The sequence below is a fragment of the Sorex araneus genome, chromosome 3 (genome assembly GCF_027595985.1).
Source record: "Sorex araneus isolate mSorAra2 chromosome 3, mSorAra2.pri, whole genome shotgun sequence".
Classification (NCBI taxonomy): Eukaryota; Metazoa; Chordata; class Mammalia; order Eulipotyphla; family Soricidae; genus Sorex; species Sorex araneus.
This window is the reverse complement of record NC_073304.1, coordinates 148,321,308-148,339,108: the sequence shown is the minus strand read 5'-3', so window position 1 is coordinate 148,339,108 and position 17,801 is coordinate 148,321,308. Positions and strand designations below refer to the sequence as shown.

General features: G+C 40.9%; 1 protein-coding gene across 3 annotated transcripts in view; it reads left to right on the top strand.

The window, feature by feature from the left end:
* The window catches only part of WARS2 (tryptophanyl tRNA synthetase 2, mitochondrial), a 112,126-nt gene that overhangs the window by 57,649 nt on the left and 36,676 nt on the right, over positions 1 to 17,801 (top strand). For 2 of the 3 annotated variants that reach the window (XM_055133811.1, XM_055133809.1), the window contains exon 2: positions 5,121 to 5,378. In XM_055133811.1, coding sequence (XP_054989786.1) covers positions 5,121 to 5,378 — 258 coding nt within the window. The remainder of the gene's footprint in view (positions 1 to 5,120; positions 5,379 to 17,801) is intronic. The other variant, XM_055133810.1, reaches the window with a different exon arrangement.

Sequence of the window (17,801 nt, the reverse complement as noted above, 5' to 3'; positions counted from 1 at the left end):
CCCTGGTAGAGAGATGTTGACACTGGTGGCGGGATCATTGATGCAACATAGTATGTCAAAAACCCAACTATGAATAACTTTTTAACTCATAGTACCATAATAAAATTTTGGGGGAAAAATTAATACTGTAGTCTTTTGGCAGAACTGTTTTTTTTTTTAATTTATTTTATTGAATCACCATGTGGAAAGTTACAAAGTTCTCAGGCTTATGTCTCAGTTATACAATGCTCAAACACCCATCCTTTCACCAGTGCCCATATTCCACCACCAAAAAAGAAAAAAAAAAAACCCAGTATACATCCCACACCCCACACCCCAAACACCCTCCCCCCCCGCATAACTGATAAATTTCACTTCCTTTTCTCTTTACCTTGATTACATTCCATATTTCAACACAATACTCACTATTGTTGTTGGAGTTTCAACACAGAACTCACTATTCTTGTTGGAATTTATCCCCCAAGAATACGGCCCTATTGACAGGGAAATATTTGATAATTAGTTTTCCACTGATGAGAATGAAGAGATATAAAGTCGCGTGGCTGTGTTAGCAGCCGTGCGGTTTTAGGATTTCTGTATTTTAGTAATTAAGTCCAGGGAGATTTAAGTTGGAAATTGAATCATTTCCCTTCCTGAGGCAGCATGGAGCAAAAGCTTAGTTCACAGTCTGGAGACATGGCTGCAAGCACTCGCTGGAACCCCAAGTCATATAGCTGGCTCTGGATCCTGCTCGTTCAGCAGCAAAGTGGCTGTGCAAAGGCATGGCTACCCGGGTCGAATCTCGGCGGAGCTCGAGCCAGCACCGGCCCCGGCCCGAGACTGCCCAGGCGTCCCGCTGTTTCAAGTTCAAAGCACATTTTTTTTTTTCCCCGAACCACCAAGTTCATACCTGCTTAAAAGTCCCATAAAATGGTGGACACCACACCTCTTCCTCCCAGAGGGAAGAAAAACCAAGGAAGAAGGATATTTCCTCCGTTAGCAGGCATGGGGCAAAAGCTTAGTTCACAGTCTGGAAACATGGCTGCAAGCACTCGCTGGAACCCCAAGTCATATAGCTGGCTCTTGATCCTGCTCGTTCAGCAGCAAAGCCATTTTGGCAGAACTCTGTATTTGCACTTACTAATATTTAGTTTTGGTTTTTCACTAAAAAATACAAAATCAGTTAAGGAAAAATAACATGTTTTACCCTCTATTTCATTTTCTTCTGCAGTTCCTATTATAACATCAATATTTGACAGTATAACATAACCATGATTCTTTTGGATGTGTGCTAGTCTCTGTGGTGTGAGGTGGTATCTCAAAGTTGTTTTGATCTGCATCTCTCTGATGATTAGTGATGCAGAGCACTTTTTCATGTGCCTTTTGGCCATTCGTATTTCTTCCTTGGTAAAGTTTCTGTTCATTTCTTCGCCCCATTTTTTGATGGGGTTGGATGTTTTCTTCTTGTAGAGTTCAACCAGTGCTTTATATACCATTGATATCAACCCCTTATCTGATGGGTATTGTGTAAATATCCTTTCCCATTCTGTGGATAGTCTTTGGATTCTGGTCACTGTATCTCTTGCGGTGCAGAAGCTTTTTAGTTTAATGTAGTCCCATTTGTTGATCTCTGTTTTTACTAGATTGCTTAGTTCCGTGTCACCTTTGAAGATACCTTTATCTTCAATATCGTGGAGGGTTTCGCCGACCTTGTCTTCAATGTACCTTATGGTTTGTGGTCTAATGTTGAGGTCTTTAATCCATTTTGATCTGACTTTTGTGCATGGTGTCAGGTCAAGGTCTAAACCCATTTTTTTGCATGTGGTTGTCCAGTTGTGCCAGCACCATTTGTTAAAGAGGCTTTCCTTGCTCCACTTCACATCTCTTGCTCCCTTATCAAAGATTAGATGGTCATACATTTGGGGTTGTGTGTAGGGATATTCCACCCTGTTCCATTGGTCTACGGCTCTGCCTTTGTTCCAGTACCATGCTGTTTTAATTGTTACTGCTTTGTAGTAAAGTTTGAGATTGGGGATGGTGATGCCTCCCATCATCTTTTTCCCAAGAATTGTTTTAGCTATCCTTGGACGTTTGTTATTCCATATGAATTTTAGCTGTTGGAGAGGATGTGGGGAGAAAGGGACCCTTCTTCACTGCTGGTGGGAATGCCGACTGGTTCAGCCCTTCTGGAAAACAATTTGGACGACTCTCAAAAAATTAGATATTGAATTCCCATTTGACCCAGCAATACCACTGCTGGGAATATATCCCAGAGAGGCAAAAAAGTACAATCGAAACAACATCTGCACATGTATGTTCATCGCAGCACTGTTTACAATAGCCAGAATCTGGAAAAAACCCGAATGCCCCAGAACGGATGACTGGTTGAGGAAACTTTGGTACATCTATACAATGGAATACTATGCAGCTGTTAGAAAAAAGGAGGTCAAGAATTTTGTAGTCAAGTGGATGGGCATGAAAAGTTTCATGCTGAGTGAAATGAGTCAGAAAGAGAGAGACAGACATAGAAAGATTGCACTCATCTATGGTATATAGAATAACAGAGTGGGAGACTAACACTCAAGAAGTGTAGAAATAAGTACCAGGAGGTTGACTCCATGGCTTCGAGGCTGGCCTCACGTTCCGGGGAAAGGTCAACTCAGAGAAGCGATTACCAACTACATTGTAGTCGAAGGCCATGTGGGGGAAGGGAGTTGCGGGCTGAATGAGGGCTAGAGACTGAGCACAGCGGCCACTCAACACCTTTATTGCAAACCACAACAGCTAATTAGAGAGAGAAAACAGAAGGGAATGCCTTGCCACAGTGGCAGGGTGGGGTGGGGGGGAGATGGGATTGGGGAGGGTGGGAGGGACACTGGGTTTACGAGTGGTGGAGAATGGGCACTGGTGAAGGGATGGGTTCCAAACTTTGTATGAGGGAAGTATAAGCACAAAAGTGTATAAATCTGTAACTGTACCCTCACGGTGATTCTCTAATTAAAAAAAAAAAAAAAAAAAAACATAACCATGATTGTTTTTTATTGAATCACCATGTGGAAAGTTACAAAGTTTTCAGGCTTATGTCTCAGTTATACAATATTCAAACACCCATCCCTTCACCAGTGCCCATATTCCACCACCAAAAAACCCCAGTATACCTTCAGCTCCCGCCCCCGCCCCCTCCCCCAACTGCATAACTGATGAATTTCACTTCATTTTCTCTTTACCTTGATTACATTCCATATTTCAACACAAAAATCACTATTGTTGTTGGAGTTTCTCCCCAAGAAAGACAGCCCTACTGCCAAGGAAGCATTTGATAATTAGTTTTCCATTGCTTAGAATGAAGATATATGTAGCCCCACTGCTCCAAGTACATAACTCTTTTTTTTTCCTTTTTCCTTTTCCTTTTTTTTTTCCCCATCCCCCTTCCCGCGCCTCATAGTATGGTGGACGCCACGCTGCGTTTCTCCCCGAAAAAGGGAAACAACCCGGAAAGAGGGATATTTCCTCTTCCCGGCCGGTGTGGGGCTATTGCGTAGTTCACAGTCTAGAGAAATGGCTGCTACTTTGATTATCTTCAATATTTCAACAAAAAACTCACTGTTATTGTTTGGAGTTTCCCCCCAAAGTCAGACCTGCTAAAAAGGAACCATTTCACATTGCTGACAATTAAGAGATGTTAATTAAGAGAGTTTTGGATTTCTGTATAAAGTCCAGGGAAAATTCTGCCAGAAATTGCATAGCCCAGCTCACAGTCCCATTGCATTGCTGTCCGTTTCGCTCTCAGCAGCTCTGGATTTTTCTGGGCCGAGGGCGTTACACCTACTTCCCATGATTGCCTATGAGCCCCAAAGTGTAAAAACCGTATACCTCTGGGTTAGGAGTCTTAGAAGATGGCTCCTGCCACGTGGATATTGCTGTCACTGCCATTTTCCATGCAGAAAAACAGGGTGGAGAGGAAAGATCCATCCTTGGGCAGTGCAGAGTTGTAGCCCAGCTCACAGTCCCATGCATTGCTGTAAGAAGCTGCTCTGGATGCCAAAATGGGTTAGAAGGTCTCTGGAATCAAAGTCTTTAGGCGCAGAGGGTCCAACCCTGATTTTTTTTTAAAAAAATGTTCTCTAACTTAAAATTATACAGAATTTAAAACTCATATTTGAAGAAATAAAGGACCAACTATGATTTATTGAAAGTAAAAGGATATTGGGCATTTGGTGATGGTGAGGTCAGATAATTGTATACATCAAGACAGGAAACTGAAATATGTAAAAGCTAATAACCTTCTCAAGATGTATCACTAAATGTAGAATGTACATTTCTCAGATTCTATCCTACCTTCTTCTGGGACACTAAATTATAATATTAGCAATTATTTTTCAAAATAAAATGAAGTAAATAGCATTTATTTGTAGTAAACTTTCCCCTTATGCTATGGTCTTTACTGTTTTAAGTGTGCAACAAATGAAGTCACAAAGAAACCCTTGGGGACCCTATTTTCTAGTGAAATTTGATTCTGCCTGAAGACTTTCTCACTGACCACCAGAACCACAATCATCCTTTCCTCTGAGGAATTCCTGCCTATTCACTATTTATCTTCTGAAATCAGTCATAATCATGTTGCCATGTTGCACTCTTTTCACAAATCTATCCTCCATCGCCAATTAGATTACATTTTCTTGGGGTTGAAGACCTTTTCTTCTGTCTCTGTATTTGTATGCTTTTGAGTGGGGGGGGAAGCATTTTCTATATTATGTTCTGCCCTCAAATGCACCTAGTGTTGTGATTTGCACAGAGTGAGCCTAGAAATAAATACACAAGAATTATGACTGTCACATCATTTAATAGCTTTAAGCTATTGCAGCAAAAGCAATAGTACCATAGGTAAGGTACTTGCCTTGCACAGGCCTGACCCAGGTTCAATTTCTAGCATCCCAGATGGTCCCCCACGCATAGTCAGGAGTAATTCTGAATAATTCTGGAGTGCAGAGCCAGGAGTAGCACTTGAGCATCACCAGATTCGGTCCAGAAGCAAACAAACAGTCTTAAACTATTAAGATTAGCCATCATAGTTATGATAACGGGGCAATGGATTTATGATTCCACCTCAGAAGTCAACGTGTTTGTTTGTCTTTTTCCAGAAAGATGCCATGACACGAATATTCTCTGGCATTCAGCCTACAGGAATCCCGCACCTAGGCAATTACCTGGGAGCCATTGAGAGCTGGGTGAGACTACAGGAGGAGCATAACTCTGTGCTGTACAGCATTGTTGACCTACACTCCATCACCATCCCCCAGGACCCAGCTGTTCTTCGGCAGAGCATCTTGGACATGACTGCTGTTCTTCTGGCATGTGGCATAAACCCTGAGAAGTGCATCCTTTTCCAACAATCTCAGGTCAGAGACTCAGATTAGAATTGAGCAATTTAATTTTCAGATTATTTAAAGAAAAATAAAAGGGGTTTATAGCTCATATTTCTGACTCTTTTTTAAAAATTGTTCGAGTGACTCATCAAATATGATTGTTTCATTTATATGCTTTCTCTGTATTCAGATGATCCAGTATCATTATAATGCAATTCTATTTCTCAACTTCACCTCCACTCTACTTGGTTAATTTATAATGCATCCTATACTCAAAAGCTGTGTTTCATTAGGACTTCCAGCCCTGGAATTGTCTTTCACTATTGGGTTGAATTCAGACATCACTCTGGTGATTGAGGATAGATTTTGGTGACCATGGTTTTTGGTTTTGTTTTTAATTTTGTTTTATTAAAGCACGTGATTGCAAAGTTCTTCATAGTTGAGGTTTAGAAATGTAATGCTCTTTCACTGATCCTACCACCAGTGGTTTTACACTATTCCACTAATGTTTTATTAGGTATTGCATTTGGAAGGTATATTGGATAATTCCCTTTGTTCATTCTTTGTATAATAAATTTTGAGAAGATTTGAAAAAACTAGGTGGAAAATTGGAAGGCCTTGATTCAAAGCCAAAATAAGGCTTCAGAACAAAGCCAAAATGTTTGAGTCATATCTTCACTATGAGCGAATCAGTTTACTCTTGGACAGGCAGAGGTATTGGATTAGAGATATTTAAAAGACTCCCTTGCAAAGAAGAGAAAAATTTTTTTCTTCCACTATCTCCCCAGCCACATGTATATATTTTTTAATTATTGAGAAAATATTTTTAATTAATTAATTAATTAATTTAAAAAATTTTTTTTATTGAATCACCATGTGGAAAGTTACAAAGTTTTCAGGTTTAAGTCTCAGTTATACAATGCTCGAACAGCCATCCCTTCACCAGTGCACATATTCCACCACCAAGAATCACAGTATAGCTCCACCCCGTCCCCTCACACCCCTAGCTCCCCCCACACCCCTAGCCCCCCCCTTGCCTGTGTAACTGATAAATTTCACTTTACTTTCACTTTGATTGCATTCAATATTTCAACAAAACTCACTATTATTGTTTGGAGAGTCTCCCCCCTAAAGTCAGACGTGCTGAAAAGGAAGCATTTAACAATTTGTTTTCCATTGCTGAGAATGAAGAGGTATGAGGTCAAGTGACCGCACCTAGTGGCCTCACGGTTTTGGGTTTCTGTATTTTAGTATTTTAGTAACTAAGTCCAGAGAAAGATCTGCCAGAAATTGCATCACTGCAAACTTGCACTTCTCAATTCTATTATATTCCACATATGAGTGCAATCTTTCTATGTCTGTCTCTTTCTTTCTGACTCATTTCACTCAACATGATACTTTCCATGTTGATCCATTTATATGCAAATTTCATGACTTCATGTTTTCTGACAGCTACATAGTATTTCATTGTGTATATGTACCAGAGTTTCTTTAACCAGTCATCTGTTTTGGGGCACTCTGGTTTTTCCCAGATTCTGGCTATTGTAAACAGTGCTGTAATGAACATAGAAATGCAGATGCCATCAAGAAGAGAAAATTTTAACTAAATCATCCCCTCTTATATATCTGCTTAGCCTTGTAGCAATTTTTTGGTTAGACATTGCATTAACATGTTATGGCATATGTTAAGATGTAACCAGGTGTAACATGTGTTATACATGTAAATATGTCTTTCCTTGATCATAGACTACTGTCATTGTTTTTATATACTTTTATTAGCTATAGAACTTAATGTCATGATTCACATGGTGCAACCATTTAAAAACATGTAGTGAAGACTATCTTATTAAAATATAAATGCTATATTAACTTAAACTTGTTGCCAACCTGTAGATAAGATAATAACAACTAATGATTAAATGACCATATAGGCAATTCATCTCAATTTCTTCTGCACAGTTGAAGCCATCACTTATCCTTGACCTTCAGAATTCAATTTCAGGTAGATCTGATGGCCCTAATGTAGTTACTTATATTGAACAAATATCTGCCTTCCTAAAAATTTCCGTTCTCCTTTAATGTCTGCTTTCTAAAACTAACACAACAAATCCACTTTCTTTTCCCCGTGATTGCTCTCTGAATATGTGAAGATGTGTTTTATGCAACATCCACATCTTGTTATTTCTTACTCATTCTGTCTTATGGCCAACTGGTCATCTCCAGCCCCACCTCGGTTGTCTTCTGAAGCACTCATCTCTCTGAAATGGGTATGCTTCTCATATTTGTGTTACAGTGATTATTCAGACTCTTCACATCCATCTACAATATTGTAATTCTGGTCATCATTAGAACCTCCTTTGACATCACCAAATGAATTTTCCAAAGCACATCTTCATTCCGTGTAATCTGCTCTTGTTTTTTGATCCTTATCAAAGTTTTAAAAATCCTTATCAAAATTAAAAAAGTCAAATGCTGGGCTGGAGCAATAGCACAGCGGGTAGGGCGTTTGCCTTGCATGCGGCCAACCCGGGTTCAATTCCCAGCATCCCATATGGTCCCCTGAGCACCACAAGGAGTAATTCCTGAGTGCAGAGCCAAGAGTAGTAGCTCCTGTGCATCGCCAGATGTGACCAAAAAGGAAAAAAAAAAATCAAATGCTGTTTGATTGTTATATATATCCATACTGTGAATAGGGAAAATTTTTCTTGTCCGCAAAGTAACCACTCACTATAATTTTTTAAGTGACCTTTAAAGTGAAAGGCTTATTTACAACCACATCCAGTATTAACTTTGAGCTCATACCCCCAGGAATGGTTTTTGGACAGTTACCTCCAAAGCCTCTAAAATTGGCAGATAAAAAAGAGTTATGTTATTTTTATGATATTTTGCTACTCGGTGTAGCAACTGAAAGAGTAGCCTATAATATGGGAGACTTTGTAAGAAGTTTTTCAAAAGTAGGAATTATTGTACAGTGACTAAGGCACTTGCTTTGCACGAGGTTGACCTGGGTTCAATCTCCTGTTCCCCATATTGTCCTTCAAGCCCCACCAAGAGTGATCCATGAGCACAGAGCCAGGAGTAAGCTCTAGTACCACCAAAAACAACAAAACAAAAACATTAAAAAGAGGGATTATAAAATCATCTTTTCTCTGATTTTCTATGGTGACAATATCATTGATTTTTTTTGTAACTTAGGTAATGTGATTAAAACAGTGTTAAGTTTTGTACTTTTAATGAAGATACACAAAATTACTGTGTACCTTCACCACTACCACAGTGCTCTACACCCTCTATGAACTCATTAATTCTTTTTTTAAAATTGTTTTTTGGGGCTGGAGTAATAGCACAGCAGGTAGGGCATTTGCCTTTCACGCAGCCGACCCAAGTTTGATTCCCAGCATCCCATATGGTCCCCCGAGCACTGCCAGGAGTAATTCCTGAGTGCAGAGCCAGGACTAATCCCTGAGCATTGCTGGGTGTGACCCAAAAAGAAAAAAAATGTTTTTTATTTAAAAAATTTTTAAATTAAATTGCCATGAGATATACAGTTACAAAGTTGTTCATAATTGAGTCTCAGTCATAGAGTGTTCTAGCACCCAACCCTTCACCAGTGTACATTTTCCACCACCAATGTCCCCAGTTTCCCTCCCGCCTGCCTGCCCCTCCCCATCCCCACAGCCTTTCTCTATGGCAGATACTTTTCTTCTCTATTTTCCTTTTTGGCACTGTGGTTTGCAGTACTGTTACTGAAAGGGTAACATGCATATCACTTTTTTACCTTTCAGCACTCAGTTTTTGTCCAGACTGATCTTTTCCAACTATCATTGTCATAGAGTCATTGATTTTTTTTTTCTTTTTGGGTCACATCCAGCAATGCTCAGGGGTCACTCCTGGCTCTGCACTCAGGAATTACCCCTGGCCGTGCTCAGAGGACCATATGGGATGCTGGGAATCGAACCCGGGTCGGCCGCATGCAAGGCAAACGCCCTGCCCGCTATGCTATCACTCCAGCCCCAGTCATTGATTATTTTTAAAAAATAATTAATTAATTTTTGTGGACTGGAGCGATAGCAGAGCAGTAGGGCATTTGCCTTGCACATGGCCAACCCGGGTTTGAGTCCTCCATCCCACTTGGAGAGCCTGGCAAGCTACCAAGAGTATCCTACCCGCACGGCAGAGCCTCGCTAGCCACCCGTGGCATAGTCGCTATGTCAAAAACAGTAACAACAAGTCTAAAACAGTAACAACAAGTCTCACAATGGAGACGTTACTGGTGCCCGCTCGAGCAAGTCGATGAGCAGAGGGATGACAGTGTGATAGTACTACAGTGCTGCAGTTGTTGAATATAAAAGATGTGAGATATAAAGTTTCAAAGTCACTTATCATTGGGTTTCAGTCACATAAATCTCCAGAATCCATCCCGTCACCAGTGTACATTTCCCACCACCAATGTCCCCTTTTTCCCTCCCTGCCCCAGCCTCTGCCTGCCTCTGTGCAGGCACTTTTCTTCTTTCTCTCTTTCCCTTTTTCTTGCCCTTCTTCCCTTTTGAGCACTATGGTTTGCAGTACAGATACTGAAAAGTTATCCCGTATATCCCTTTACCTACTTTCCACTCAGTTCTTGTCCAGAATGATTTTCTTTTTCTTTTTGCAATGTTCAGTGGTTATGCTTAGCTCTATACTCAGGAATTACTCTTGGTGGTGCTCCCAGGACCTTATGGGATGCTGGGGATCGAACCTGGGTCAGCCTTGTGCCAGGCGAACACCCTACCCACTGTACTCTTGCTCCAACCCCCAGAGTCATCATTTCTAACTACTTCTACCCTACTGGTCCCTGCTGTATCAGAACTGCCCTTTATGTTATTGATTCTTAAGTTGGTTGTAGGTCCAGGTTAGAGTGTAAAGTTCATGGTCTTATTGTAGCTCTAAACTGTCCCATGATACTCTCTCCCATCCATGATTGCAACTTCCTTGGGAAATTTTTTCAAAAAGTTTGAGGGAGGTATTGGGGGAGATAGTACATCAGGTATGGTATTAGCCTTACACTTGGCTGACCTGGGTTTGATCCCCAGCATCCCATTCAGTCCCCCAAGCCCAGGAGTGATTCTTGAGTGCACCCCTGAAAACCTCCGGGTGTAGCCCAAAAACAAAAAGACAGAAAAATCTTGAGGGAAACCTACATTCATATCAGCCAGCATTCTACAACTTTTTCCACAAAAACAACATGACAGACTCTTCCAGGTATCTTTCTGCTTTCAAGACATGTTTGGTCTGAGTATTTCTTTCTTCTTTGACTTGAACAACTTTTCCTTTTAATAAATGTAATAAAGAACACTTAATAGACAATTAGATAGAAAGGTAGAATAGTACACCATGCCTCTGCTATTTATTAGCAGTATGTGATTTGTCTCATCTGTGTTATTTTTGTGGTTGAAATAATTTTTTATTTAAAATTGATTATTTTTTTTCTATAGTTTTTGAACACACCCAGCACTTACTGGTTTACTCTTGACTCTGTATTCAGACATCACTCCTGGGGACGGAATGGGGATCAGCAATATGCAAAACAAGTGCCTTAATCCCTGTACCATATCTCTGGTCCTGTTGTTGAAATATTATAAAGCAGATGCCATGTATTATGCCATTTTACTCCCTAAATATTTTAATATGCCTTTCAATTAAGGAAATGTTCTTAATGTAACATTTCCTCAACTGGCTACAATACTGTCATCCTACTTAGCAAAATTAACGATAATTCCATATTGCATTGTAGCATTGTGGTCCCATTGCTCATCAATTTGCTTGAGTGGGCATCAGTAATATCTCCATTGTGAGACTTGTTGTTACTTTTTTTAGCATATCGAATACGCCACGGTATCATTTAATATCTAGTTCATATTCAAATTATGCTCACCCTCCCTAAGAGATCTCTTATAATTGATTTGCTTGAATTTATCTATGGGCCACACATTACAATTGACTGTGAATCTTAAGTCTCCTTTTTAGGGGGGGGGGCTGGAGCAATAGCACAGCGGGTAGGGCATTTGCCGCACGCTCCCGACCTGGGTTCAAATCCCAGCATCCCATATGGTCCCCCGATCACTGCCAGAAGTAATTCCTGAGTGCATGAGCCAGGAGTAACCCCTGGCATCGCCGGGTGTGACCCAAAAACCAAAAAAAAACAAAAAAAAGTCTCCTTTTTTTATGCCTTTTATTTTAATGATGGAGTCCTATTTCAATTCCCTATAGTCCTTCTGCACTAAAAAAAGTAGTACTGTAGTACTGTCATCCTGTTGTTTATCGATTTGCTGGCGCAGGCACCAATAACATCTCCATTGTAAGACTTGTTGTGACTGTTTTTGGCATATGGAATATGCCACGGGTAGCTTGCCAGGCTGTGCCGTGTGGGCAGGATATTCTCATTAGCTTACCAGGCTCTCCTCGAAGGATGGAGGAATCAAACCCTGGTCGGCTGTGGGCAAGGCAAATGCCCTACCCATTGTGCTATCGCTCCAATCCCTAAAAAATGTAAAATAAAAAAAAAATTGATTGTTGTTTTGGTTTTGTTTGGGGTTCACACAAAGTGATGCTCAAGAATTACTCCTGGCTCTGCACCTAGGAATTACTCCTGGTGGGACTTGGGGGACCATCTGGGTGCCAGGGCTCAAGCCTGGTCGGCCCCACACAAGACAGTTACACTACCCACTGCAGTCCCAATTTTTATTTTTTTAACCCCTCCCCTTTTTCATGCGTTTAGTACATGGGTCATGTTGTGGTGGTTTTTTCCACCAAATTATATCTTTTGTATGGCTCAAAAGTCTTTACTCGATGTTGTTTTCTCTTTTCACTATTCTACATTGGCATTTAAGTGGGCAGACTATACTACAATAAAGTGACTCATCACCATTTTTCATTATTTGAATAAAAATGGAACTTGCCTGGTGCCCAGAGGGAGTCTCGCATGGAATATTAGATTTTAATTCGTTAGAAATAAGCAGGAAGCTTCAGGTTTTCACGGAAGGAGCAGAAGTTCTTCGTTTTGCTTTAGCTTGAAACTGTGCGGGCATCAGTGGCTTTGTTCTTAGCACCATTCTCAAAATAAGGCACAATCAGATTAGACTGGCCTTCCAGAAAGGCCAGTTATTATTTTAAACCTGGCCCATATTTGTTCTAGTAGATGAAAAAATCGTCATGGCCTGATTTTTCTGATACATAAACCAATACTTAACTACTACAACCTGTACCACTGGCTTGTGCCATCTTCAGTCTGTGGGAACTGGAAAGAAAATAATCATGGCACTTACCGATCAGAAAGACAACCATGGGAGATCATGTTTATTAGAAAACTAATATATTTTAAATGTGTAGGATTTTCAAACTTTTCATGTCTTACCTCTCATGCATTAGGTATTACCATTCTTTCATAATGAATGCATTAAGGCATGAATAGATCAGGTAAGTTAGAAAATGTACTTAAGACCAATTCTTAGACGTTCCTGGTGGCATGTTCAGGTGGCGCTGTTTTTCCCTATAAGGCACCACTTTGGCAGAAAGTGGAAAGATGTACTATTGGAGAGAAACCCCACACTTTTGCATCAGGGGCTGATTGATGGACCGATCACCAAGCTGACCTCACAGGCCCCACTTTTTTCTGACCTGGGCCGTTAAATTTCTCCCTCACCCCTGCCTGTATGCCATAAATCCATGGTGCATCCCTCACATCATAGCCATAGGCATCTTTCCGCTTAAAATGCACCAGCTCCGCCTCTCCTCTCATGGAAACTCCTAAACTGAGTTCAGTTGAAAATCCATTCAAGAAAGGGCCTTTTGAGAACAAAAGACCAGTGTTTCCTTTCATCTCCACAATTAAAGTATGCAGGCCCTTTACCAACACTTAATTTTGTGTTCAGATGATCTGATTATTTTCTTTTATTAATAATTATTTTACCAATAGCCTTTTAAAGCAGGAGGTAATGTCATTTGGGTGGAGGGCATTATCTTGAGAAAAATTGTAGATAATTTTTTACTTATAAAATAGGTGTCTAGAAAGTTGTTGGTTGTCTACATTTTAACAAGTTTTTCTGGCTCCTTTAAATTGGTGTTTTGTAGTACATTTAAGCATTTTGCTGGATCATTGATATGAATAAACAGTCTAGGAATTTAGAAAACAATTAAACTCAAAGTTTTGGGAGCCACTACTCTGTTCAGATGAGTTACAACCGCATCTGACTACCATGCTTTATTTGTATGGAAAATCTAAACATTTTGAAATTCTGAGTTGGAGAAACAGGATTTTTAAAATTCTTTAGTAAGTTCTATTCATCTATATCTGTTGTGTTGGGAAACACTTATAGCTAAATATAGACGAGTTCCCCAGATACTCTGTTCACCAGAATAAGTTCTAGTAATCATTTGAAGTAGGGAAAGAATTTAGTTATGTTATAATGCTGATTTTACCAATAATTTTCTTCTCTAGCCCTTTGCATTCTTTCTCAGCAGTCTGACTGGAACAATTTAGACTTATTGAAGTTTTTTTTCCTCATTATTTTCTTTTTCTTTCTCTCCCACTGGCCTTCAGTCATGGTGCTTCCCCTAAAATATGTTTGCCATATGTGGGCAAGCTCTTCTATGAAAGGTGCGCATGCGCATGAGTGTGTGTGTGTGTGTGTGTGTGTGTGTATGTGTGTGTGTGCCTGTACATGCATGCATGTGTGTGTGTGTGTGTGTGCATTTGTAGGGGGGGGAAAAGAGAGAGAAAGGAAAGAAAAAGAGAGAAGAGAGGAGGAAGAGAAGAGAGAGAACTGAAAGTGGGCATTGGGGAAAAGAGAGATACCTGTATGTGTATGTGGCAGAGGCTGCCTTCCCGGGGCCCAGGTTAATGATCTTCATGTCCAGCTGACTGGAGTGGTGCGTCCCCTCTTATCCCAAGCTGTCTCTGCAGTGAAGGGCTCCGTATCTTTAAGTGACACGTTCCTTGAAATCACCCTGCAGATGGAGGAGAAAAGACAGAGTCCATCGCCTCAGGCTCTGGCTTCCTGCCAAGGCATGGAGAAAGGACAGTGCGAGCATCTGACCTCCTGCTGCGGAGACCAGAGCAGGGCAGGGAGAGCGAGGGAGGAGAACGGAATCTCCCTAATTAGAGTCATGCCCCCCCAACAAAAATCAATACTAAGAATAAAGTCAGGGGGTCTTTGGGGAAGCTGGTTTTGAATGAAAGCCCCAGGCTCATGAATCTTGGCGCAGTATGTACAAACAAGGATTCTGCTTGGCCCTCTGCCCCTAGTCTTGGCAGTATAAAACCAAGGCCCGAAACGGAACTGCAGTTTTCTGTTGCTTTCCTTGCCCTGGTGACTTGCAGCTGAATGGAGTCCAGAGCCACACTTGAATGTCTGGGGCTGCGGGGTTTCCAACAGGGGGCGCACTCCCCCTTGGAGTGGAAAGGGAGTCAACAGTGTGGACCAACAGAGCTGGGAATCTTCTGGAAGATTCCAGAGTTTCTGGAAATAAAACAGATGGGTCTAAATTACCTGAGGCATACAAAATGCAGAGACGTTTGAAAGCTAGTATTAGACAATCACATTCCTTGTCACAAAGGTGTCAGCTGGGGCCCAAGAGATAGTACAGTGGATAGGGCACTTGCCTTATTTGGTCATAGCCAATCCAGGTTTGATCCCTGGCACCACATTAGGTCCCCAGAGCCCAGCAAGAAGTGACCCCTGAATGCAGAGCCAGGAGTAACTCCTAAGCACCTCTGCATGTGGCCCAAAAGTCAAAAAATTAAAATTAAAAAAAGAAAAGGTTTCCACTGCCTTATTATATCTCCAAGACGAGCTGGGGAGATAGCACAAAGGGGTGGAGTTCATGCTGACATGTAGAGCCACTGATGTCACCAGCACCACGTGGTTGCTCAAACACTGCCAGAGTGTCCCAAACAGAATGCTTAAAAGCCATTACATGTTTGTTCTTTCGTCCTCTTTCCCCCCCCTAAATTGAAGTAGTATGTTCCAAAGGGACTTTTCCGTCCATCTGGGTTCTTGAATGGGAAGATCTATAAAGCAGATTGTGTTCAGCGTAAGGTTACCAAGTTATAGTGTGAATTGGAAAGAAATCATTGCTATAAGTCATTTCTTTTTTGGTTTATTTGTTACCCAACATGACATAGCAAAAGCTAAGGAAACAAATTAAGGAAGTACATCCCTACAGAGAGATGTGTGCAGGCACAGCACGTCCTCAAATAATGTGGTCTTACTCAACATTCTTTTGTTATAATGTTTATACGAGGAAGAAACCCACGTCACATCACACTGAACAAAATGACATTAGTTAAAGGACCTGCTTTCTTTTTGATAAATTGTAAAACTTAAAGTGCAATTTTGAAGAGCCTATAAACAACAGTAAGTCAAGAATTAAGGTAAGCAGAAGTAATTATACACATACACAATAAGCAATAGAATTTAGATAGAAGTGACTTTTAAATCAGGAACAGGCTCACAAAAGTTACTTATGTGACTTTAGAAGTATCAAAAATCAAATGTGCACAAACAGTTGTACACTGACAAACATAAATGCTTATAAGAGACAGAACAGTTGGAGAGCAAGTGAAAGTTTATCATTGATCACAGAGTTCTTTTAATTAAAATCAGATTCCCAAACAAGGTTCGTGTTAAAGGGATTTGTCATGGGGATGATAAGAGTCTAATAAAAATAATACAGCATGAGATCGCTCATTTCCGACAGAAAGCAGTAAATGGAAATTTGTGACTCTGTGTAGTCTCCGAGTGTCCTAACCAGAACTTCAAGGACCCGGTTCCTGGAATGATAACATTTATAGCTTTTATACGGGAAGTAGAAAAATACTAAGGGAAATCTAGGGTATGTCAAGCATTCGATCTGGCGTTTACTGAACCAGCTAATTGTGTGAATGGGTTTGACTTATGCACAACAGCCCCCTCTTTGGCAATCATGTTATCCAGTACTTTCTAATTAAACATCTTCCTTTTCCCTTCGCTTTGTGAGTTATGTGGTGGTAGAGGTGATCACCAGGATTGGACTCTGTCCTGTTTGCTGTGCTCACACCTGGGCCATAGTGTTTGCTTTGGGCAGGTGGGGGGGGCAGCGGGGTGCTCTCTTTAGTGTAGTGCTCACATGCATGCTCTCCAGAAGTGGCACGTCTGACTGTGAGGCTAACACATTTTTTAGTTGCGCTGCTTGCCGGAGGTCTCATCCTCTGTCTGCAGTGCTGTGGAGATCACACACTTTGATGCAAAACCAGGAGTCCCACATATTAGAACCGCGAAGACCATGCTCCGTGTACTGGCACCAGGAATCTGGAGCTGGCTCAAGTAGAGCAGCAGACCTCTCCTTGCATGGCTGGGGGTCTTGGTCCCAGCATCAAAAAGCAACATCTACACAGCTATTAGGGAAAATGAAGTCATGAAATTTGTTTATACATGGATGGACATGAAGAGTATCATGCTGATGAACTTTGCATACAAGTGGATCAACATGGAAAGTATCATGCTAAGTGAAATGAGCCAGAAAGAGAGGGATAGACATAGAAAGGTTGCACTCATCTGTGGAATATAGAACAACAGAGTAGGAGACTAATACCCAAGAATAGTAGTATATAATACCAGGATATTGGCTCCATAGCTTGGAAGCTGGCCTCACACACTGGGGGAAAGTCATCCCAGATAGAGTGGGGAACACCAAGTAATATGTGATTGGAGATCCTGCGTGGGAAGGGAGATGTGTGCTGAAAGTAGGCTAGAGACTGAACAGGATGACCACTCAATACCCTTATTTGGAACCACAACACCCAAAAGGAAAGATAAATATCAAATTGGAATGCCCCGCTACAGAGGCGGGGTGGGGTGGGGGGATGGGATTGGGGGGTGGGAGGGATATTGGGTTCATGGGTGGTGGAAAATGGACACTGGTGGAGGGATGGGCTCTTAAACATTGCATGAGGGAAAAACAAGCATGAAAATGTGTGAATCTGTAACTATACCCTCACTGTGACTCACTAATTAAAAAATAAATAATTTTTTTAAAAAAAGAGTATCATGCTGAGTGAAATAAATTTAAAAAAAGAAGAGTATCATGCTGAGGGACACATTTCAATTGAATGACACATTTCAATTGAATGACACAGTCATTCAATTGAAAAAAATTTTTAACACCAAAAACACAGCCTCACACATTCACAGTTGGTGCTTTTTTCCCTGAGCCATCTCTGGACCCTGGTTAATTTAAACGTTTTTGTTATTGTTTTATTATTGTTGTTGTATTGGGGTCATGGACTACTCCAGGCAAGGTGCTCAGGCCCCACTCCCAGCAGTGCTCGGGGGACTTGTAAAGGAATAAATCTTGACCTCTTGAAAGCAAAGCATGTGTTCCAACCTTTTGAGCTAGCTCCTATCCCTTAATTAAATGTTTGAAAAAAATAATTGCAGG